The sequence below is a fragment of the Dermacentor silvarum genome, chromosome 6 (genome assembly GCF_013339745.2).
Source record: "Dermacentor silvarum isolate Dsil-2018 chromosome 6, BIME_Dsil_1.4, whole genome shotgun sequence".
Taxonomy (NCBI): Eukaryota; Metazoa; Arthropoda; class Arachnida; order Ixodida; family Ixodidae; genus Dermacentor; species Dermacentor silvarum.
The window spans coordinates 145,477,351-145,502,259 of NC_051159.1; the positions used below are offsets into that span (position 1 = coordinate 145,477,351).

General features: G+C 45.3%; 2 protein-coding genes across 3 annotated transcripts in view; one reads left to right on the plus strand and one right to left on the minus strand.

Annotated features, from left to right (window-relative positions):
- The window catches only part of LOC119456146 (cholinesterase 1), a 91,336-nt gene that overhangs the window by 44,139 nt on the left and 22,288 nt on the right, over positions 1-24,909 (plus strand). The window lies entirely within an intron of this gene.
- The window catches only part of LOC119456148 (integrator complex subunit 10-like), a 35,433-nt gene continuing 33,533 nt past the window's right edge, over positions 23,010-24,909 (minus strand). The window contains exons 19-20 of one of the 2 annotated variants that reach the window (XM_037717765.2): positions 24,730-24,826; positions 23,010-24,355 (exon numbers count right to left, since the gene is read on the minus strand). In XM_037717765.2, the coding sequence (XP_037573693.1) occupies positions 24,184-24,355; positions 24,730-24,826 (269 nt within the window). In that variant the 3' untranslated portion in view covers positions 23,010-24,183. The remainder of the gene's footprint in view (positions 24,356-24,729; positions 24,827-24,909) is intronic. The other variant, XM_037717766.2, reaches the window with a different exon arrangement.

Genomic DNA, 24,909 nt, shown 5'->3' on the forward strand with positions numbered 1-24,909 from the left:
AATTCGCTCCTCAAGCTACATATATTATAAAATAAGGAACATTGATCGAAAACCAGTCTCGACTGGGACGCATCTAGAACTTTCGATATACCGCTTGCGAAGGCGCAGCTGCCTTGATATACAGCGCAAGGTTGAATCCGGCATGATTTCTCTCCAGTCGGCGATCAAAGATGATTACGCTGGCGACGAGATAGACCTGAAGTCTCGACGTATGGACTCGTATCATCGTCAGTACACCAAGAGATCAGGCCAGTCCCAACCCAGCCATTGTCGACGGCAACAGCAGCTGACAGGGCGTCCAGCAAGGAAAAATTTCCCGAGGGTCCTTCCACGTTTTGAAGCTATACGCAATGAAACATACCAACTGTGAGCTGTGGGTGCAAAACTTATGCGCTTGTTGAAAGAATTTAGCTATAAGTTCACTGGCTACGGCCAGGAGAGGCGTGTGACCAAATAGTGCACGCAGCAGCTGGAGTGTCAAACGCGCAACAAGAACAAAACATTATATTTTGCTGAACAATGGCTAAATTCACCAGAAATCGCCCAATAATGTACAAAATTGAGAGACTAATTGAGGTTCGCGAAGTTAATCACGCCTACCTGGACGTTCGACTTGGGACGCCACATTGTATACTCTGCTGTCGCTCCAGGAGTGGGCCAGGCAGCCATGTCTGTCCGTGAACCGCAAATCGACTGGCGCGCGACCTGCCGGTGCGCTGGCAGGTGGAAGTGTGTGCTCGATGCCTGAGCCGAGGCGCGGATGAGAAGGCGGCGGCCCCAGGCGGCCACTCGCTGACTCGGGCACCTTCACAAGGTTCACGCAGGCCCCTCCCTCGCCCACGGCGAGGCGCGCTGCAGCCAACAACGCGTTAAATCCCATGGAAGCTGGGCGAGGGGGAGCGCCCGATTGTCTTTCTTCTCTTTTTTCTTCTCAGCTGCGCACACGTCATGTGTGTTGCTTTCGCGGGTTGCTTGCCTTCTTCGTTGTTTTTGTTTCTACGTTGCCGGAGCGAGCTGAAGTGGCCTTTGTACCACGGGCTGGCGTACCCTTACCAGACTCTGGATCTCACAGGGGCGGAGGAGGGATGGAAAGCAACCACCGGCGCGAACGGCGGTCTCGGTTCGGGCACGCCGCCGTCGCAGCCGTCATTCGACACCCACAGCCGAGCGGAGACTCTTCGAGCCGCGTTCTACGTTGAACATGGTGTACTTGCAGCGTCTGCGCCATCGACGGCAACTCATCGCCCACCGGGCCCAGTTGCAGTTCTTCTTTACATCTTTAGCACCGCGCTTTCAACTGTCCCTATACAGCCGAGTGTGCAAACCGTCCAGCGTCGCTGTAAACATTTTGTCGCCGCCTCTGCATGCCGAGCTCTTCCAACACGAGAAAAATACGACCGCCTCTCGGAATTCGTGCTCTCTCTCGAGGAAGGCGGTCGTGCTCCTGGTCGGAGCATATTAGTGCAGGAGACCCGAATTCGGGAATGGTGCTCCGGATCGCGGTTCATAAACATGCGCGATCATCGCTGCAGCGTGCACTTGGACGATTGCGCCTTCAGTCGTATAAGCAAGACGTCGGAAGCAAATTTACTGAGGGCGCGCGGCGGCTCCACCGCCCGGGTTTCTCGCACAGAGCACGAGAGTCGGTGCTCATGGGAGATCGCGACAGGAACCACCAAGCAAGCAGTAAACTTCCTGGGAGGACAACTGCGCGGTCGTTTTCGCCCCGCACCGCGAGGGAATGTGTACACGGACCGAACAGGACACTCCTGAGAAATCGAGCGGCGCGAAGCCCGCGCGCCGATCGGCGGGTTGCGCGGCGTACACACGGTAGCCTAGGGCACGCGCATGTACTACATGGGCGCATCGCTTCGGACCCGTGCGCATTTGCCGGCAAGCATGCGGTAACAGTAAATAAGGCAGACACTTGTTGAGCGCCTTGGGCGTTGGGCTGCAGAGGTGTTGACAGGCGCAATCCAGAAGTGCTTCCTTACCCGCCGAACCAGTTCGCCAAAGGAATAGTCACCCAACTTGATCCGTTCCAACTGAGAAGACACAATTTTAGCTACTTATTTTTGTCAGCAGTTTCACGTCGGTGGCTCGCTATTAATTCTTTACCAGTTATACTATAAAAAAAAAGGGAAAGATTGTCATCCACCGGAATGTAGCACGAAGTTACAAAGGAAACCTACATTGAGGAAAAATTCGTCCTGGTCCTGGTCCATACTATAGTTCAGCTATCAATATGGCTGCTTATGCGGCCTATTATGTTTAGTTCGACCGCAGAAGCAATAGCTTGTTGAGAAGCAACGGGCATGCGGCGAGAATGCAAATAAACAAGTTTCACTGCTTATATATATATATATATATATATATATATATATATATATATATATATACCCCAGAAAGTGGACGGGAAAACGGCGCCGTGGTAGCTCAATGGTAAGAGCATCGCACGCGTAATGCGAAGACGTGGGATCGTTCCCACCTGCGGCCAGCTGTTTGTTCATCCATTTTAATTTCCATTAATTTATGATTTCTTCAATTCAATTATTAGGTACAAGTAATCTCCCCTATGTTGTTCTTGGTGTCATTGTTTGTTGGCTTCTTATGATATATATATATATATATATATATATATATATATATATATATATATATATATATATATATATATATATATGAACGAGAAGAAAGGGAACCGAGGGGCCCGATTTGTATTATCATATCATAAGAAGCCAACAAACAAAGACACCAAGGACAACATAGGGGAAAATACTTGTACTGACTGATTAAATGGAAACTAATTAACTCTGGGAGTGTTAGCCAGCGCCACCACTCACAAACCTAGGTGGTGGATGTGGCACATCCTTTCTGTCGCAGGCGTCACGAGTACGTGATCTTTTTCGGTTAAGGCAGCTGGTCAATAAACCCACATATGCTACCTGAAGGCATCAATGTTGCCGGATTTTAGCCCTCGTTATGTAATGAACGAGAAGAAAGGGAACCGAGGGGCCCGATTTTTATTAATCATGTCATAAGAAGCGAACAAACAATGACACCAAGGACAACATAGAGGAAATTACTTGTACTTACTAATTGTAGTTAACTTACATAGTGTAGTTAACTTACTAAGTGTAGTTAACTCTATAGTTATGAGTACAGCTGACTATAAAATGCACAAAGTATGTCATCCTACTGGCCATGACTTCAGTGTAGTTTGCAGCGCCTTGCATGGAAACACCTAAATTTAAAAACACTAAAGTTAAAAACTTTGACGCACTTATCGGCAGTCCTTCATAATACGGGACTGTAGGGGGATATGTGCGTCATTATGACCTTATGATCTACTGCTCCTGTCTACGAGTTTAGAGGGACACTAAAGAGCAACAGAAAGAAAGATGAAGAAACAGGCTCATAAAATAATCTTTCAAAACTCTACTTTCGGTAATTTCAGGGTAAGTGGCTGGTTACTCGAAGAGGAATGATGAAAGCCGAATTACCATTTAATTTTTTTTTCATTTATTTTCATTTTATTTTTTCACGCCGAAACACCAGCGCCGGCACGTTTGTGTCATGTCACGAGTTTCAATGAATTGTCTCGTACTTGAGCCGTTGCGGTATACTATACAAATTTTAGAAACTTGCCGAGTTCAGTCTTTGGCTCCTTTAGAATGCAATACAAGTCTTCGTTACCGATGAGAAATGAACTATATATATGTCCGAGCAGACAGCTTCGTAATCCAGTGGCTTTCTTGGTATTGCAGTAGGGTAATCTGCTATAATACAGCTCTACTCATTTTGCTCTTTAGTGTCCATTTAAAACGCCACCTGTTGTCAACCCAGACACGACACGACGACTGCTTCTACAGCGAAGCTGTGCCAGTCTTCTGCACAGACTTAGGCTGGGAGTGGCGTTTACGAGCGGGCACGCGCACTTAATGCGACCCACTGAGTTTTCAGACTGTGAGCTGTGCCATGTACATGAAACCATGGGAAATGTGCATATGGGAGTGCCCTCAATATGTGGAAGAGCGCCAGAAGTTGACTGATGATCTTGCGTGCTTCGAGCAGCCAACCTTTGTTAGAGGGCGTCAAATTGGCGTGACTGTAAGTCTAGTTTTCCTGAAAATGTTCAGAAATTTAAGAAAATTTCATTTTTCTGCGATTCGAAAACAGACCTACGACCTCGGCAGTTTGCCGTATACGTCATGGGTTACACGAGCAGTTAGCGTAAGAAATAAGGCACGCCCATCACCAAGCGCTCGAGAAAGGACAGGACATTGTATTTCAGTGGTTGCCGAGCCACTGCAGAATTGTCGGCAACGACAGCGCAGATGAAGCTGCGCTATCGGCTCATCAAAAACATTAGCAGGTGTCTATACCACTGTCTAGAATTTCTCTCAATTTGAAGAGAGAGAGAGTAAAATTAGTCAAGAAGAAACGGACCAACCTAGACGCAAAAAGGGTAAAAGCAGACCGATTCAGGCTGGTGCTCGCAAACAACAGAAACAGAACAGAAAGATGGGGATAACATTGAGCTAATGAATAAAACCGTAACTAGGATGATTTCAGAAGCAGCAATTGAAGTGGGAGGTAAGGCACCAAGGCAACCAGTAGGTAAGCTCTCCCAAGTAACAAATGACCTAATAAAGAAATGACAAAGCGTGAAAGTGTCAAACTCGAGAGATCAGATAGAATTCGCTGAACTGTCAGAACTGATCAACAAGAAGAAAGTAAGGGATGTTCGAAATTATAACGCGGGAAAGATTGAGGAAGCCGTAAAATATGGACGCAGCATGAAATCAGTGAGAAGAAAACTTGGCATACGACAGGGCAAGACCAAGATGTATGCACTGAAAGATAAGCAGGGTAATATCATCAGCAATTTCGATGACATAGTAAAATCAGCGGTAGTCTTCTATACAAACCTGAACAGTATCCAGAGCAGCCAAGCTACTTTCATTCGAAGTAGTGATGAACAGGATAGAGAGGCTCCTTCTATAACTAGCGATTAAGTTAAAAGGGCCTTGCAAAACATGACCTGGTAAAAAGTGGCAGAGGAAGATGGAATAACAGTCGATTTAATCAAACTTTGAGGTGATATGACGCTTGAAAAGCTTGTGGCCCTTTACGCAATGCCTCACGACTTCAAGTGTACCAGAGAGCTGGAAGAACGCCAACATTATACTAATCCATAAGAAGGGAAACGTTAGACAACTGAAAAATTATAGGCCCATTAGCTTGCTTTCAGTAATGTATAAAATATTCACCAAGATAATTTTCAATAGAATCAGGGCAACACTTGACTTCAATCAACCAAGAGAGCAGGCTGGCTTCAGGAAGGGATATTCTACAATGGATCACATCCATGTCATCAATCAGGTAATCGAGAAGTCTGCGGAGTACAATAAACCTCTCTAAATGGCTATAATAGATTATGAAAAGGCATTTGATTCAGTAGAGATACCAGCCGTCATAGAGGCACTGCGTAATCAAGGAGTACAGGAAGCATACGTGAATATCTTGGCAAATATCTAAAAAGATTCCACAGCTACATTGGTACTCCACGCGAAAAAGTATAAAGTTACCCATCAAGAAAGGAGTCAGGCAAGGAGACACAATCTCTCCAATGCTATTCACTGCATGCTTAGAAGAAGTATTCAAGCTCTTAGATTGGGAAGATTTAGGAGTGAGGATCAACGGCGAATATCTCAGCAACCTTCGGTTTGCAGATGACATTGTTCTATTCAGCAACAATGGGGACGAATTACAACAAATGATTGATGACCTTAACCGAGAAAGTGTAAGAGTGGGGCTGAATATTAATGCGCAGAGGACAAAGATAATGTTCAATAGCCTGGCAAGGGAACAAGAATTCAGGATCGCCAGTCAGTCTATAGAGTCTGTAAAGGTGTACGTTTATCTAGGTCAATTACTCACAGGGGGCCCTGATCATGCGAAGGAAATTTTCAGAAGAATAATATTGGGTTGGAGTGCATACGGCAGGCATCGCCTAATCCTGACTGGGAGCTTACCACTGTCGTTGAAAAGAAAAGTGTACAATCATTGCCTTCTACCTGTGCTAACATATGGGGCAGAAACTTGGAGGTTAACAAAGAATCTCCAGAACAAGTGAAGGACCGCACAAAGAGCGATGGAACGAAAAATGTTAGGCCTAACGTTAAGAGACAGGAAGGGAGCGGTGTGGATCAGAGAGCAAACAGGGATAGCCGATATTCTAATTGACATTAAGAGGGGGAAATGGAGCTGGGCAGGCCATGTAATGCGTAGGATTGATAACCGGTGGACCTTTAAGGTTACATAATAGATACCAAGAGAAGGGAAGCGCAGTCGAGGATGGCAGAAAACTAGGTGGGGCCATGAAGTTAGGAAATGTGCAGGTGCAGGTTGGAATCAACTAGCGCAAGACAAGGGTAATTGGAGATCACAGGGAGAGGCCGTCGTCCTGCAGTGGACATAAATGTAGGCTGTTGATGATACCGCCATCGATAACGGATGCTGCGCGGCAACTTCAATCGCTTGCTCACCAAATAACACTTCTGCGATGAAATTCACCGGGTTCCACCAACTCACGCTTGCATTTTCTCGACCCTAACTTGCGACTTCGCTTGCCACCCGGACGCTCTCTCCCGTCGCGAGAGAACTTTATTGTGTCGCATGTGGTTGGGCGTCATATTTACAAATGCCTATTCGTTCCTAATAGGAATGACCAACACGGCGGCATACAGTTTGTGCGGGTGCGACGAGACACTCTAGAGGACCTTCTCTGCCACTTCCCATCCTTTGCCGCTCAACGATGTGCTTACAAGACACAGTCAGCTGATTGGATAACCGAGCGCTCTCGGAGAAAGAGGTCGTGGGACCATGGCCTATGCATTCTTGCATGCACAAGGCCACAAAATTCCTTCTGCACTTCTTGAAGGCGACTGGACTGTATAACAACGCTTGTGACAGCGGACACTCATCTGCGAATGTGTTCACAATGGCTGACTGTTTATTATTTTTCTTCTCTTCCCCTTTCCCCTTCCCTGTGTAGGGTAACCAACTGGGCACGTCTTTGGTTAACCTCCCGACTTCTTCCTTATTGTTTCTCTCTCTCTCTCTCTCTCTCTCTCTAGTTTTCAGGCCAGCTTGACTTTTTAAAAAGTACGGGTCTGGACTCTAGGCAATGAGTAGACCTAATTGCTTGTTATATGCTTTGCATCCTCCGTTTGTCGTCAATGTCACCCATCATGCTCCTCTTTCTCTCCCATTTCCCCTTCCCCAGTGCAGAGTAGCTGGCTATATAGATATGTACCTCAGGCCGACCTCTTTGCATTTCGTATCATTAAACTTTCGTATCTCTGGATGACCTGGGGCCGACCCGGTGGGATGCACCATTTAAGTTTGGGGGGAATTGAAGGCATGTTATTGTTGACGTGCCGACAAAGACTGGAATGGGTGTGCTAATTAGCGGCTAAATAAAAACTGTAAACCAGCGTTTTCTGTCTGTTTAATAGCATTATATGTGAAACGCGTAAGAAATTTCGCTAGTGCCCCCAGAGAACCAAATGTGTACGTAGCAATACTATATTTGAAGAGGATGGAGGGCATATTATGTATACGATGCGCACCGAACGTGCGCATGTAATTAGGGGTCTCGGAAATAATTTCTAAATACTATTTTGTTCCCGGTTAGAGGCACTGTATACCAAGCGCGTACTTAATTTGTCCGGTGTTCCTAGAATTAAGCTAGGTACCGAGATTCAATTTGCACGGGGATATATAGGGGCATGTTATGGGTGATGTGCGGACAAAAGCTTCAAGAGTGTCAGTTAAAACAGGCTTTGAACAAAAAATATATATATTGCTCATGCAAGTACTCGAAATCATTACACAGCCACCTTACGCAATGTTTCCCAGTGTCTGAACTGAATGCGAAATTGAGTTCAAATTTTGTATAAACGGGGTACATGTTAATGACAATGAGCGGTCAAAGCCTATAGCTTGCGTACATATTAATGTTAACGTGTGTAGGTTAATTACGGCTTTCGCTGCTCGAAATCTTTAATGGAACGTGACACCGAGTTTCCAAGCAGGAAACGGGCACCAGGTTAAGCGTCATATTCAGGGAGGAATTTACTGTGTGTGATTTACTAGGGAGCTTTAGATTCTGCGTATACGCAAACGGGGGTTTGGGGACTTTTTGCGTACGCCAAACGCCACGTCAGGCTTGCGTCCTTTTGTATCCCCTTTGAGGTTCTTTTGTACGCCAAGTGGTTTACGACCCTAACGTACACAAAATCTAAAGCTCCATATTAACGAAAATTAAGACTATTAATACAATTAACTGCTCGAAATAAACGGCCTCACTGGAAATTAGGCTGCGCTTCTACGATGTCGGACGAGCTTTTTTTATGACACATTAAATACAGCGCACAATGAGCTATCGCTATAGAACGTGATCACCATCACACTCACCATATACATATAGCTGTATAAGGTACCGTTCACACATACCTATACATGCGAACCTTTTCTTTCACTAAAACTAACATTTACAAATTTGAAAGGGTTAAAAAAAGCAGTGAGATTTATCTATAATTCCTATGGACGTACAGTCGCGATCAAAAGTTTGGGGATAAAAGGTGCCGCGATTTTTTATTTTTCTTTAGCAGCCTGGGCATTCACTGTAAAATAAGTTACACCCCTAAAAGTGAAAAAGGGTGTAAATGTGTCTATAACTCACACCCTTAGGGTGTGATTTATATAAGTAACACCCTAAGGGTGTGAGTTATAAACACATTTACACCCTTTTTCACTTTTAAGGGTGTAAATTATTTTACAGTGTTCCGGCTGAAATCAAGTGCGCAAGCGTACGCGCGCGTGTTTGGCCAATACAATGTATTAAACCAATTCCAGGCCGCGGAGTTGCGTTGGTATATATTTTGATTTTTTGCTGGTGCTGTGGTCCCCAAACTTTTGATCGCGACTGTACATCCATCACGTACCTTTTAAGAAAAAGCGGTTTACCATCTGTTACGAATAGGGATCGTATTTGTCGCTTGAAATTCTTTTTGCGGTTGGTAAATGGGCACTACAATGTTAACACTTCGCAAATAATTAGTTATTCCAGTATAGTTACGCTACACGCATGCGACATTCTCTTTCAGTAAAACTATTATTGGCAAGAACTAATTGTTACAAATATTCCTATTTTCCTAGAACCATAAACGATTGGAACAACCTTGCTGCTGGTTTAGTAACATGGAATTCATTGTTATTGTTTGAGGCGCATATTCAATAATTAGTGATTTTATTTTGTGTGTGCGTGTTCAGCCATACTCGGTGCTTGTAAATCCTGCATTAAAATTAATATTCTGCTAAGGTCTTGCGCGTGATGACATTGGTGAACAATTTTCTGCTATGTATATGTGTTGTTGAAGCCTTTGCCTGGATGTATTTAATTTCTGTCTCGATATATGTTACTGTACAAATATGTATACCCACCTGCAATGGTCTTGTCTTCAAGACCGCAGTATTCATAAATAAATAAAAATGAGAAACGACCCTAATCCTTGACTAAGGTGTCTGCTAGTGGCACTCGCACCTCGGCATTGGAGTACCCTGGTGTAGGGCGGGAAACCGAATTCGGAGGAGCGAGCAAGGGAGAGCGAGGAGGGCACGACGCGTAGCCCCCTAGCGGACGGCGCACGAAGCGCACCTTACGCTTCCCTCCACCGCTGACATGAGAGCACGTAACGAGCGCGGGCGCGCGCGAGCGACGGAGCAGGTACGTGCCGGGAGAGAAGCGAGAGAGCAGGGAGTGACGTCACCCCTCCGCTGTGTTAGGCAGGTGTTCACTCTGTGGCAGGTGGTGTGTAGCTCTAATTAGCTTGTTTTTATTATTGCGATAGCAATTATATGGACACTCAAAAGCAGATTTCTGCCGTCGCCGTCGCCGTGAGGTTCCGTATGACGTCATTTGGAGAAGAAATCGTCGCCGAACGCTGTATGTGCGAGTGAAAGGGTGCGAGGGGCGCGTCTTTCACGGGGAGTGAACGCACGGCGGAGAACAAACGCGCGTTCTGCGCCGTGCTCGCTTAAGGGCTGCAGAAGTAGGCGTCTCTGTTCTCCTTCACAATCACCATGTATGTAGAGCAAACGCGCCTTCTTCCGACGAGCGAGAGGCCGTCGGGGAGGGGGAGGGAAGGGAGGCGACGTTTAGCTGCGGCACGCAGTGCCTATTTATATCAGAGGCTCCGGCAACAGTCACCAACGCCGCACGCATTTTGAGCGAACGCGGGCAAAACGCCGATGGCGTCGACAACAGTTCTGCGTGTTGCCGATGCTGCTGCATGTCCAAGTTTATACAGCTGATAAAGCTAATATCATTACTCCCATTACTCTACAAGTTTGCTATCGCAATTGATGCTTCGCCTTTCAGGTGAAACTGCGACAACTTTTTTAATTACTATTGAGCAGGTACGCCTGGTTTGTGACGCCACTGATGGCGCCACTTCTGGTCTTGGAGTTTCACGGGAACCTGTATACTGATGCGGTGGGTATCTAAAATGTACGATTGTGTACTTTGGTGTACGACAATTAGACTTTCCTTCATTGTTTATTATTGCGATAGCAATTATATGGACACTCAAAAGCAGATTTCTGCCGTCGGCGTCGCCGTCGCCGTCGGCGTCGCCGTCGCCGTCGCCGTGAGGTTCCGTATGACGTCAATGGAGATGAAATCGTGGCCGCGCGCCGCCGAACGCTGTATGTGCGAGTGAAAGGGCGCGAGGGACGCGCTCTTTCACGGGGAGTGAACGCACGGCGGAGAACAAACGCGCGTTCTGCGCCGTGCTTCCTTAAGGGCTGCAGAAGTAGGCGTCTCTTTCCTCCTTTACAATCACCATATATGTAGAGCAAACGCGCCTTCTTCCGATGCGCGAGAGACCGTGGGGGAGGGGGGGAAGGGGGAGGGAAGGGAGGCGACGTTTAGCTGCGGCACCAAGTGCCTATTTATATCAGAGGCTCCGGCAACAGTCACCAACGCCGCACGCATTTTGAGCGAACGCGGGCAAAATGCCGACGGCGTCGACAACAGTTCGGCGCGTTGCCGGTGCTGCTGCATGTCCAAGTTTATACAGCTGATAAAGCTAATATCATTACTCCGTATATCTCTCTACAAATTTGCTATCGCAATTGATGCTTCACCTTTCAGGTGAAACTGCGACAACTTTTAATTATTCCTGACACTTAATTAGCTCTTTACTGTACTAAACCTGTGCTCTGATGTCACATCTATCATCAACCATAAGTAGAACCATCAATATCTACCTGTTTTTATTTTTTATAATTTACTTTTAGTTTCGTCCCACCTCTGTGACAAGCCGGAAGTCGGTCGCTAACCGGAATTTGCTGCGCAAGAAACAAGAGGGTCATTCGGTCCCGTGCCGCTAAAAAATAAAAACCGCAGCTATTGCTTCTCCACGCCGCACGCCTGCGTACGAGCAGCCACGCCTCCTGTGACGTACCTCACTACGTCATAACACCCACCTGCTCGTCCTTCCGTCGATCACCCGTTGCTCCGCCCAGGAAAAAAAAAAAAAAAAACTCCATCGCCAGAAGCCAAGTACATCTGTATAATGCTATCGCATTAAAATCCTTAATTGCAAGGGCGTAAATATCGTGCCCTAGGTTCGGCCCACCCACGTCACACTGCCTCCGGAATCGACACATTTCGTTACAAACACGGGTATACAATACCGACTCCGCACTTTTGACCTGAATAATGCTACCGTATTAAATAGCTCGAGAAAGACGGAAACAGTGCGGACAAGAATGCGTATCCTCTCTGTGACGCAGGTAAGCGAACGCTGCATTTACCTGAAGCCGCAGCTTAATTACTGACTATACGCGCTGCTGAGCTCGAAGTCAAGGGTTCAACGGGGCGAAGTGCAAAAACGCTCGTGTACTCGGATTTAGGTGCACGTTAAAAAACCACGAGTGGTCAAAATTAATCTGGAGTCGCCCACTATATACGGCGTGCCTCATAATCTGATCGTGGTTCTGGCACGTAAGTCCCCATTTTTTATTATTTATTATTTTTCGTTTTAACGCCGAATGGCGGTCATCGCGTTCATCGTTTCGTCGTTGTTCAATGTAGCCAGGCTGCGTTGGGTTAAACACCTCCTATCATGGGCGCACTGACGGTGGGGTTTTGGGGGTTGTAGACGTACACCCCTTCCCTCAAATAAATAAATAAATAAATAAATAAATAAATAAATAAATAAATAAATAAATAAATAAATAAATAAATAAATAAATTTAGTTATCTAGTTTTTTTTTATTCCCCCCATGTCACAACAGAATCAGAAATACTGTCATGCAACCAATTTTGGGCGATAATTGTTATATGCGGATCGTGTACGTGTTCATAAAAGAAATTCTAATTGCTCAATTTTGTTGATTTATGTCTGTGAATTTTATGTTTAAAATGCGCGATTTCTTATGTGCACCGGATGTATCGCGTCCGTCAGTCGCACCAGACCAAAGCAAGGCGCTCATTATTAGCATTATCACAAGTGTAGGTGATTTCGTTGATGCTCAACTTATCGTGAACGAGGGACACGCGCCTTTTGCTCTCTCGGTCTGCGCTAGCACTCTCTCAAAGCTTGCGTAATACGGACTGGCTGTAATAATCTTGTACATATTTGAGTTTGTTAAAATTGGGAATTATAGTCTGTTTTTCTGTGAAGTCCTGATAGTACTCGATTACACAGCGACGGTTTCCGTGTCGGCTAAAGACGATGATTACGAGCGACTAGATTTGCATTGTATTCCTAGTCGTTTTTTGAACACCTCATGGGACAACCTTTTCTTTTACTGCATTTTAATTTTCGTTAGGTTCTGCAGTGATGCCACAGACGATTACGTTCGATCGTCGGCAGCAATCCTTGAGGACGGTTATTTTCCGGTTTACCGTGCTATCACATTCATGATAGAGGCAGTGGAGTCTTCAAGCGACGTTATAATCGCGGTGATTTACCATTAAGTTCATTTATAACTTTATCACCACCTCTTTCCTTCAGATCTCCATTGAACCAATCTGGACGAGACCATAGTACAAACACAATTGTGTAAAAATTCGCGTGAAATTTTTTTCTCTCTCTTTCTCTCTCTCCACAAAAAGCCCCTCATCCCTCCCGGCTTTGCTTTTCCTGCTGCTTCTTACATACATTTACAGCCGCACGCTTGCGAGAACCTTCCGAGTAACTGCCTGACACGGTCGCCAAAGTGGAGGCCATTTTGTCGCTTGTCGGCAGAAAGGGGGGCCGATATTATAACGCAACGTTATTATAGAAACAAAGAAAGCCTCGTTAGTTCTAGCCGTTCTATGTCCGCCACTCATTCTTATTCGCTTTCTCATTGACATTACGCGAGACGCCTCGCCTGCAATACCACACCAGAGAATACGGCAATCACATCGAAAGAAAAAAACACCGGCAAAAAGCGCAGCGCGCAGACGGAGGACTGCTCCTGGCATGCGATCGCTTGCTGTTGACGGGTGCCGGCCCGCCGTGCGATCGAGCAGCGCGCAACGTAACACCTCGCAACCACGGCGGGGCCAGGTTCGGCTGCGCGCCGCACGCTGTTCTCACGCGCGCTTCCCAAGAAGCGCCAGCGCTTCGGCCGGGCGCAACAGGCGCGCGGATGTTTATGGTACGAACGTACACGCACGCACGCAAGTCCTCCTCCTCCGCACTCGGACGCCGCGCGCTCGCATCTTGACTCCCCCCACGCATGGTGCGGCGGAGCAGAATTTCGGCGCCGCGAATGGCTCGGGCCCTTCCACTTCCTCCAGCAGCCTGACCCGCGTATACTTAAGCAATATATGCAGTCGACCGCCGCCGCTGTCAGCCGGTACGGCCGTCTTGCGGTCTTGCTTCGCGCCGCAGCAGTCGGAAGCACGCCGCGAAGTGGGGAGTTATATCGTGGCGTGATGAGAGATCGCTCAGGAATTCCTCCTTCCCTTCCTCCTCTTCCTTCTTTCACAATAGGCCCCCTTCCCCGCATCATTCACCGGAGCCTGCGGTCTTCTGCTTGTCTCACTGGTTTGAACGTATAGTGAGACAGGACAGCGATGTTATGACATATGCGCGCTTGCGCAGCTTAACTCTCGTTTGGCGCACGCGGTCACGGTTGCGTAGCTTAATTTCGTTTCCTGCGTATGCGGGACGCAATTGAAACACCGCGGTTGAAACCACGGGCAAGAAAGAAAGAAAGAAAGAACACAGAAAATATTTTTATGCACCAGAAAACAAAGCGCAGCCAACTTTTCAAATTTTTTTCTGGGCATTATTTGGAACGGCACGATAGAGACATGCAACAGAAAACAACGTACACACACGGGCGTATTCACGCCCAATCCTGGCCAATTCCCCGAATCGGGTCGCGTCATTTCGTTCCCGACCAGCCAATGTAATGCAAGCACGTGCTTCGCGCTGAGATTTGAGCAGGCGCACTCCGCAGACATTTCGGCCTTTTCACTCGAAAAAAAAAAAAAAAAAAAAAAGATTATCCGAGCGAACTATGGAAGGCAGCTCCACCCACTCCAGCATATGGACGGGCCGGCAGGGGACGCTGCAAAGTTCGTCGAAGCTGGCTTCTCCACAACAAGAGGCCTTTTGCAGAGAAGCCTGCTTCACAAACGCTCTTTGTTTTGCAGCCTGTAAAATAGAAGTTTCTTTAGGTTTTATTTGTATGTACAAATAAGAACGTTAACATGGGTAGCACGTAGTTCGGTATGCAGTGCGTGCTATGGTTAAGGGCCACGTAGTTCGTATTTTCCTTGTTTTATTCCCGCAGCCCACAGATGTAAAAAGCCGATCTGCCACTTCGAGTACAAAGCACGCCGCACCCTTCTCTAACGAACGTTAGTTCTCTGAATTGGACGATTACGTACTTGCTTGTTCTCTTTCGCTACCCTACTCAGGTGTAGAAAGCAAACTAGGCATGTGTCTATATATAGCTTTTTCCTTCTCTCAAGAAAACGACACAGAAGCTATACATTGAATAAACAGTACGCGTTGCAACATACGAGTAAATAAGTAAATATACTCTTCACATATCACACGTTTTTAAAACTCTCCACATGTAGTGAACCCTAGGAAAGCGAGCTATTTCCGCCGGCGTTGCCTCGAGTAGTGCAAAACATTAAATGAAAAGAGAACGAGCGTTGATCGACATCCGAAACAAGACAGAGAGGTCACAGGAAGACGGCGACAAAAAGGAGAGTCTCAGCCCGCCGGAACCCTACACGCTTCGGCAAGGCTATTTGTCCCCCCTTATCGAAACATTGCTTTCGGGCTTCCTCGGCGTTCTTGTTGAAGCGGCAAGAGAGAGCACAACACACTGGACAACGCGCACATCCATCGGCTGTAACACGTTGTTTATATAGGTATGGTAAATGTAGGGATTTTAAAGCGTTTAGCTTTCTTTGGGGCCTAACCGCGAGTTTTCGTGTCTAACTGTTTTCTTTTGGCCGATTCTGAAGATAGTGCAGTCTAACACAGCGGTAAAAACCGCACGGTGGTACGTATCATCGTGGTAAGGGGAGCGTTCTCACGTTCTTTCCTCGCGACAGCTAGCGTTTGGAGACGCTGTCGTTGGAGACGCGCCACGCCTCTATTCACCCAGAGGCGCTGCACACGGTTTCCTAACTGGTCCCTAAGGAAGTGGCGCTCGAAGTACCGGTTGGCTCCCGCGTACAGGTAATACTCGGTGGCAAGGGGAGCCCCACCCAAAGCACATAACACACAAAACCTAAGCATGATCACATCTATACGCATTCTTGGATAGGAACCGGGGTTGGTTTTTCAGAATTTTATTGCGATAGCAATTATATGGACACTCCAAGCGAATTTTTGCCATCGTCGTCGCCGTGAGGTTCCGTATATACTGTTATATATGTATGCTATATGACATGCGGTCATCATCATCATTAGTAGCCTATATTTGTGCCCACTGCATGACGAAGACCTCTCCCTGCAATTTCCAATTACCACTGTCTTTCGCTAGCTGATTTGACATGCGGTATATGCGGGTTATATTGCCACACCATTCCATCACTAAAGTTGCTCATACCAGCTAGGTCTTACATTCTTGACAATATTATTCCTCAGAATTTTGAGAATAGCAGCCCACAAACAAATGTCATGAAACAAAACACCGACAGCGCATGCCTTTTATCATAAATCTTCTCAGACTTAAATATTAAAAGTGCGAAACAATAACGGAGCTCAAACCTGAAAATTATATCAAAACGACCCAGAAGCTATACATTGAATAAACAGTACGCGTTGCAACATACGAGTAAATATACTCTTCACATATATCACGTTTTTGAAACTCTCCACATGTAGTGAACCCTAGGACAGCGAGCTATTTCCGCGGGCGTTGTCTCGAGTAGTACAAAACATTAAGTGAAAAGAGAACGAGCGTTAATCGACATCCGAAACAAGACAGAGAGGTCACAGGAAGACGGCGACAAAATAAATGTTTTATAGGGGAGGCTGTGCACTACCTCCGGGATCGGTCCAGGAAATTTAAAAGGTTTGAAACATACCCGATACGGAAAAGTAGTGGTAAAGTCGCAAAGAAAGACGTTGGCTTTCACTAATGATCATAAATGAAATTGTCCGATGGCAGGATTCAAACAGAGGACCCCTAGCACAACAGCTCGTTATTACTTAGCTTACGTTTACTTCAACTCATACTGCAACATGTTGCTATCACATTCATTTATTCGCCCTTATGGCGAAACTGTGGTATTTTCTCCCCTCCTCTAGACCCTTTGAATTTACTCCGTGATTTTCTTTGCTCCTTCTTTTAGCCTTGATAGCCTGTCGCAAAAGAACCCAAGGTGGTCAAAATTATTCCGGAGCCCTCCACTACGGCGTGCCTCATAATCAGAACTGGTTTTGGCACGTAAAACCCCAGAAAGAAGAAGAAGAAGATAGCCTGTCGCAAAAATACGGAATAATTTATCCGAGAAGACGGCTCGAGGCTGGAAGCCCAGTTTGGTCACCCTCGTCGTGCACGGCTGCTATATACGCGGCTAAAGGACCAAATACTGACACACGTTTTCGAAGTTGTGGAATATCTGCAACGTGCTTCTAGCATGTAAAAGTTTGGAACTTAGCAGGTAAGAAGGTTGGGAAACACTATAAGAAGGCATTTTAATTTGACGCTAAATTTGGTCTTGGAATAAGGGACTTGACGTCATCGGCATTATCGCGACATCATGACAGAACCATTTGTTGACATCGTCTAAGAGTAAGCCTATGACGTTGCTCTATATAAAAAATATGAACAGTACTGCACGCGCTTCTCCTAGCTGAGCACGCGCATTGTAGGTACAGTGATCGACAGAATCAAATCTCAATGTTATAATTTGGAGTCACGAGATATAGATGCCTACAAAATGACAAAGTTAAATTTTCCAAAGGTAAAATGCCATACGCAGCGGCCGCGCTATACGCAGGCGGCTGCTGCGTATGGCACGGCCGCGCAGGCCTTATCTTGAAAGCTGTATCCGCAATGGGGACACAGTGCGAGTGCTGGTAGCTTCGTGTGCGTTCTTTTCGCCGCTTAGTTCGCGTTGCAGTAAGAGGCAGCACGAAGGTCAATTCGGTAGCTGCTGCTAACGCGCTTCCTCACTCCAGCGTTTTGACAGCGAGTTTCTGCGGTAATCGAGTGAGATGTGCTCATGTTTGCTTGTGCGCGCGTGACACAATGCTTGCTAATTTAGTTAGTAAGCGAATGTTTACAAGTTTATACGGCCGACAAAACTACTATCCTTACTTCGTATAGGTGTCTACTAATTTGCAATCGCAATCGATGCTTCGCCTTTCGGGCGAAACTGCGACTTTCTTTAGAAGAGCACGGTAAGAGAACGCATATGGTATCCGATACGCATGTGCGCAGCACTATACAGAGGGCAAAAAGTTAATCTCACCAAATTTCATGGGGAATTGAACATACAAACTATTGAACTCCCTGGTAAAGCTCAGTATCGCTACCTGGCGGTTAGATATAATGTTCAACTTTTTTTTTTTTTTTTTTTTTGAGCGCTAAATGAAATGCTAAATGGAATTCGTGATTCAACTGGGCGCATTGGTCGAATGTTCGACAATACGTACCAGCCTCCTCTCGTGCATTGACAACCCTATTTCAGTTTCTCTGCATATCTACTTAACCGCGAAAGGTACCGAAGTCCACGACAGCTAGAGAGTCCGCAAACGGGGATGTGGGACACCGCTTGCGTCTTCGTACATCTCCTTTTCACTTTCAACGTCGTTAGTCGCGTTCAGACCAGCGCCGATGTCAGACACAATCAGCTGTTCCAATATCCTGACTCTACCATCGCAGGACACGCGTATTCACCTGACATGGGCTCCACGTGCCATGGCATTCTCAAGCTTCGGCACCTCTTCGGCAGACTAGTCGGCGTTGCCGATGTCAAAGTTTATTTGAAAATTATATATACGTTGTCAGAGCACAGACAAAAAAAAATAAATAAATACTGTAGGGGTGTGCGAATATTCGAAGCTTTCGAATTACGAATCGAATATACTCCCATATTCGATTCGTTCCTCGAATCGAATAGTCGCTATACGAAAACTCAAACATTTTTCGTATAGTCGAATATTTCACGTCGTAGACTGCGCACGATCAGACATGAAATTGAAGCAAAAATAAGCTGACTTTTATCATTTGTACAGCGGACATAATGAACCAGAGCATGCTGTCACTCGGGGAGCCGGGCTTTTCCGGTAAAACCACGATGAATCACAACAAAATTTTGTTTAGACATGACATTCGGCAGTGGGCATTGTTTGGATAATATTTATAGACGCAGGACATGTGGTCCTCCCGTCGTAATAAATATGAAGGCGTTTCATTGCAACATACTTGATACAATATAGTGCCACCATCTGCCACGACCATTCGAAATAGAGATAAAATGCTTTTAACAGCGGAGCTGTTTAAGCCGAGCGTTAGTCCGTAAGTGCGAACAGAAAATGTGGGCCGATCCTGGCGGTGTGCAGAGAGTCCAAGCGCAATGGCACATACCCCTGTGAACTAGCGAAGCTGAGCCTGGCTAAGTCTAGCTAAGCATGGCTGGGACTACTTAGCTTAGTCAGTCATCGATAGCCATTGATAATTAATCAATAATCCATAAATTCCGGAAAATGCTGGGGATGACTTGGTAATGCTTAGCCTAGCCCAAATACGTGGCCAATACCTTGCGATAGCCAATCAATAGCTAATCGATAATCGATCAATATAATCAATAAATTCCGGAAAATGCTGGGGATGACTTGGTAGTGCTTAGCCTAGCCCAAATACGTGGCCAATACCTTGCGATAGCCAACCGATAGCCAGTCAATAGGTAATCGATAATCGACAAATAATCAATAAATTCCGGGAAATGCTGGGGATGATTTGGTAAAGCTTAGCCAAGCCCAAATAAGTGGTCAATACTTTGCGATAACCAATGAATAGCTAATCGATCAATTATCAATAAATTCCGAAAAATGCTGGTGATGACTTGGTAGTCTTAGCCTTGCCCAAAAGCCAGGACTAGCTATAGGTGCCCATCAGCTCCGCTGTCACTTTAGCATTGCGCCTCCAGTGCAAGCTACGCAATTTTTTTTCTTTTTTTTTTTTCGCTCGCTCTGCCATAGCCGCAGATGACCCGCATTTCTGGTTTGTTCGCAAGCCGCGTGAGCTTGCGAACAAACTGTTTAGTTAACTAAGCTTTTAAAATATAACAAGCATTTTAATGTGGAGTGTAATGACAAACTTTCTAGTGTCGCGAATACCACGGCGTGAAAATAGTTTGACATTGCTGGTGAAATGGCTGCATATTATTCGCAAACTATACGATAATGTCCTATTCGATTCGCTTCAGCACTATTCGATTAGTATTCGATTCGGTCTCAAAAACTATGCTATATTCGCACACCCCTACAAAAAAAAAAAAAAAAAAAAAAAAAAAAAGGCTTGACAGGGTGCGTACTGCACATCCTTGGTATGTTTTCAGCGGCGATATGAGACTATCAATGTAGGCGTCATCGGAGACGACGCCGCGTCGGTCCACCAGTAGCAGTTTTTGGACGTAAAAAGCAGGAACATAAATACAACATAGTGATCTAATACACACTACCCAGCTGGTTCTAAATGAGACCGCGTTTCAGAACGCAAGAGCCGAGAAAACGTAATAAACAGGTTCGCGTCAACGAGGTTCTACTCAAGTGTTCGAAAGTGCTGAATATTCATTTCTGTTCGAATATAACGGATATTTGAACACTTACTGGGGGTCTACAAGGAGAACAATCGAGGTACGTGGTGGCTGTTACGAGTTTCTGAGCCGTGGTTGTTGCGCAGATAGCTTTTGTTCAGTTATTTCCAATCATTCAGCAAGAATATGCCTTGCCTTTATACATCCTACGAATTTTCTGTCTGGAGTTAGGCAAAGCAATTTATTATTTAACCAGTCTCATCGTCAATAATTTAATAAATTCTGGAGTTTTTGTTAAGTGCCAAGACCATGAATTGATTATGAGGCACGCCGTGGCGGGGGGCGCCGGATTAAATTTTACCATATACTGGGCTACCGCGGCTGCCAGTGTTTGCATTCCTTTAAGACAATGTGTGTCAACCCGTAGCCACTTTCACGATCACACATTGCGTGCATCTGCATGGGGGCGTATTTGTTCCTCTGTGTTATTGCAGTCATTACCTTAGTGCACTTGATATTGTGCACTCTCTAGGCTCTTTGGTCCTTCTTTGGACGTCGTCCCGCCACGTGGGCCTGTCTTCGAAGCTTCTGTCTCCCTACTCTGGCCCCTACAAGGTGCTCCGCCAGCTCAGTGAGGTCACATACGAGATCGCTCCAGTGGACGGTAGCTCGTCGTCGTCCGCACCTCCCAGTGATATCGTTCACGTCACCCGTCTGAAGCCCTACTTCTCCGACAACGACCCTTCCCTTCCCTAAGCGCCGAGACGGCACTCCCACCGGCGGGGGTCATATGTTACAAGCAAATTCCCGTAGATTGGAGAAGACGCTAGCAAGTGGAGGAAGACGCCGATCGAAGAAGCGCTCGTGTGGTTGTTCCGCCATCTCGTTTCAATCCATCCAGTGTGGCCAATCCCCCTCAGAGGTACGAGTCATGTTTTGAGGCAACAACAAAAAATCTCGGATTTACTCTGTAAATATTCCATCAATACATTTTCTCTTTTGTTTTGCCTACTCTTATCCCCGTCACAATATGATCACTTTTCAGTTGCTTCTCGTTTACAAATTATCAGTAGACCAGACGTCCAGTTGTGAACGGCACTACACGCATCAAATAATGCAAACAAGCATTTCTTTTACCAAGCAGACAGCACGCAACTTTTCCATCTCCCATTGTTTAGAAATAGCTAAATATTCGATATTCAAAATTTTACTTTCCCAAATATTCGTATTTGACTAGATTAGCAAATTGACTATTAGAATACCACTAGCACTTTTATAAATATATTTAAATCTAGGACGACTTCATATACAATGACTTCTTTCAGCCGTACACGGAATTCGGGACTGAAAGGGTTAAGGACGCCAACGGCCGTCGCCTGCCTCCAGGCAAGGCGGGACATTGCTTTGGTATCGAATCTTATATAAGCCATACCAGGCAAAGTAATCAATGACGGCTGCCGCTTTGGTTCACGCTTAAGTCTTGGGTAAAGCCCCGCACTTCAGTCTGCATGCGTCTGCAATACCTACGAGCAACCACGGAGTAGGGCGACACTATAATGTCCTGCCCAGGAACGTTCTCAGCGTAATACCAGTAATCAGACGTGTCCGCTTGCTTTCTTCTGTTGAAAAGGAACTTCAGTTGACGTAGCTTAAATGTGCTAAATTTAACGAGCCGATCTGATCTACAGATGTTCCTCCTTTTATTAGATCAAATTAAGTTCGTTACTTTGAAAATTTCGTTAAATCGAGATTCGACTGTGAGCTGCTTCTGCGAGGGCACAAATCTTTTAGCAACAGTTCTCTGCTTTCTACAGGTCGTATGCATTTTTACATTGAGGTACTTTCAAAGGGCAGGATCACGTAATTCGTCAGCGACATATTACGCTGCACACAAGACCAACAGCCACCCAGAGACAAGCACAGCGCTGGTCACTACAAAGTAAATGGCGAACTACAAGTGATCAGCTGATTCAGCTCTATTGCCGTACAGCATGTCCCAGTCAACTTTAGCCAAGGTTTTAAAATATGAAAGTCCACTAAATTTAAGACTTGAGAAATTGACCGATTTTTCTTGAGTAATATTACACTATTAGACAGAATATATTGTAGAACACATTTAGGACTTGTTCAAGATAACGGCCAACGATATGCCTTTATTTGCATACTTTTTAATGCATCAGCATATATTGTTAAACCTTAGCTAGAGGTAGTTGGGTGCCCTGTAGAGGGCTGATTTAGTATCTGTTGCAAGTGTCACAGCCTAAAGCCTAATGTGGAAAAGTTAAAATGCGCTTCATTGGCACTTCAGTGCATATGCTCACTAGTGCATTACAGTCTGAAGCGTGCCTAAAATGGTGATGGGACGCGCTGCGTTACTTTGGAAGAACAGAAAGTAGCTAGACATGCTGGAATGTATACAAAGCTTAGTTGAATCCAACAAGGCCCAATGTATCATTTTTGGTACATTTTTGGTGCTGGGATGAGCACCCCCTCCCTCCAAGACCCCCTAGTTGTGTGAATAGTTCAGCAAACCAATCAATAAATAATTAATCACTATACTAATTAACTTTTTACTCAAAATATATTTCCTAGTTTTTTGCACGAATGTACTTTCCATGGCCGGAAATAAAGGTGAGGAAGCTATTCTAATTTTTTCTTGATGGGGAATGGTGTTCTAAACAAACAAAAACACAACATTGCACAAGCCATATCACACACATTCTTTTTCTTTTATTGTGCATCGTGTGCCATGGCCAAAATTAGCAGGGTACAATTTATAGAAGCTGTTGGTACAATGAAATTGTTATAAGCAAGCATTTCTTCTAAGTCCATGTAATGCATGTTACTGGTTCTGTTGCTTAGTCATCTCCGTCATTACTGATTTGTTCTTTGCAGCAAACAAAATGTCATGGTGGAAAGTAATTTAACATGACTGACCATGATGAGATTTTTCACAGTAATGGCAGAAGCGCCAAATTGTATTTGTCGTTAAGTATTGCCACTGTTAACTGCAGCACTCCTACAATATTATCTTAAGACCCCGCAGTTGCAACAGATACCAGCTGCGAGTGGGAGTCTGCATTTCAACCAAGTTGTAAATCTTGATGCCAGGGACAAAAAAGTGCATGATCACAACTGAAAATGAATACGTTTTTCTGCTGCCTTCAAGATAAATTAACCCACTAATAAAGTGCCACTCAATAAGAGGCTCCGCCTCTAAAGTCTATGGTTTCAAAGAGATAATTCAGCCAAGATTAGCACTTTCCTCTTCCTACGTAGTACCACAGCATTGGAAGTAAAACCACCACAAACTTGATTTGTAACCATCGAGGTAAAGTTGGCCAAGGATCAGTCCAGCCTTCTTACTTTAGTAAGAAGCTGAACAGTGACTTCCCCACGATTCACATCTCCTCCGATTCTCTTTGCATTTTCCCATGGCCTTGCAATAATAAAATCTTACAGTCAATTGCTGAATTACTTAATAAAAATGCATTGCCAGCCTCACGATCCTTCTTGAATGCCAACTATATCAATTGCAACGTAAGCAGAATAAATTTCATGCCAATATTGGCCATTGTAAGGCTGCTGTGACCCAACATTGTATCTACACTGGCACTGCTTCCTATGCTGCTCAGATTTCCCACTAGATGGAATTTAAGGGCACTGCATGCAGCACCATCTGGTGCAATGTGCTGGCTGAAACTGCTGCACAAAGCTGAAACTTATCATTACTTGGCAACCCTGCAATTGACCAGAAAGTGGCATTACAGCGCACCCCAAAACACAGCACTGAAAAGGTATGCCCTGACGGTTAGGAGGGCTTTGCTGAGATCATTGAGAACTGCAATTCTGCTTCCAGCTGAGCTCTGCACTTAGAGCTGCTGCTCAAGAAGCTCTCTCTCTTGCTGGACAAAGTTGACCAGAAGCTGCTCAAGGTCATCATCGCAGCGTGCCATCTGCTTCTCCATGGCCAGTTTCAGGTCCTCTTTGGCTCCCTTATTGACTCCTCGCGTCACAGCTCTCTGCCTGCAATGTGCACCCACACTGTAAGCAGAGCATGGCAAAACAGCACACAGCTTTTAGCTTAGGCCAGAACATAAAAAAAATTAAGCTTTTGGTAAACTTTGTTCGTAACTATGTTTATAATTATGCTGCCCAGAAAGGCATCACTGTTCCCAGCTTCTGTCGGCAAATTAAAAAAGAAAAAAGGAAGCGCTAAAGGCAGACTTATTGCTCATTTATTTACACTTAGCTGATGAAGATATTGTAACCACGAACAACTGCACAGCCAGGGAAAGTTATATAACCTTAAGCAAACACAAACACGCAAGAAGAAGTTAAAAATTTTATCATGCAAGTGCTCATTAATAAGCAAACATAGTCAGCAAAAGAATATGAGGAGCTGCCAATTATCTCACCTTCCAACCTGAGTGGTGGAAGTTGGCAGTAGGTCCAGAGTGACTCCACCTCCATTGCTAGTAGTGATGTACATAAATTCCTCCAGCATGTCAGCGTCTGAAAATATTCAGCTGAGGAAACTATTTTCCAGATAGCTTGCCAATACAGACACAGAAAAATTTCAAAAACAATCTCAAACG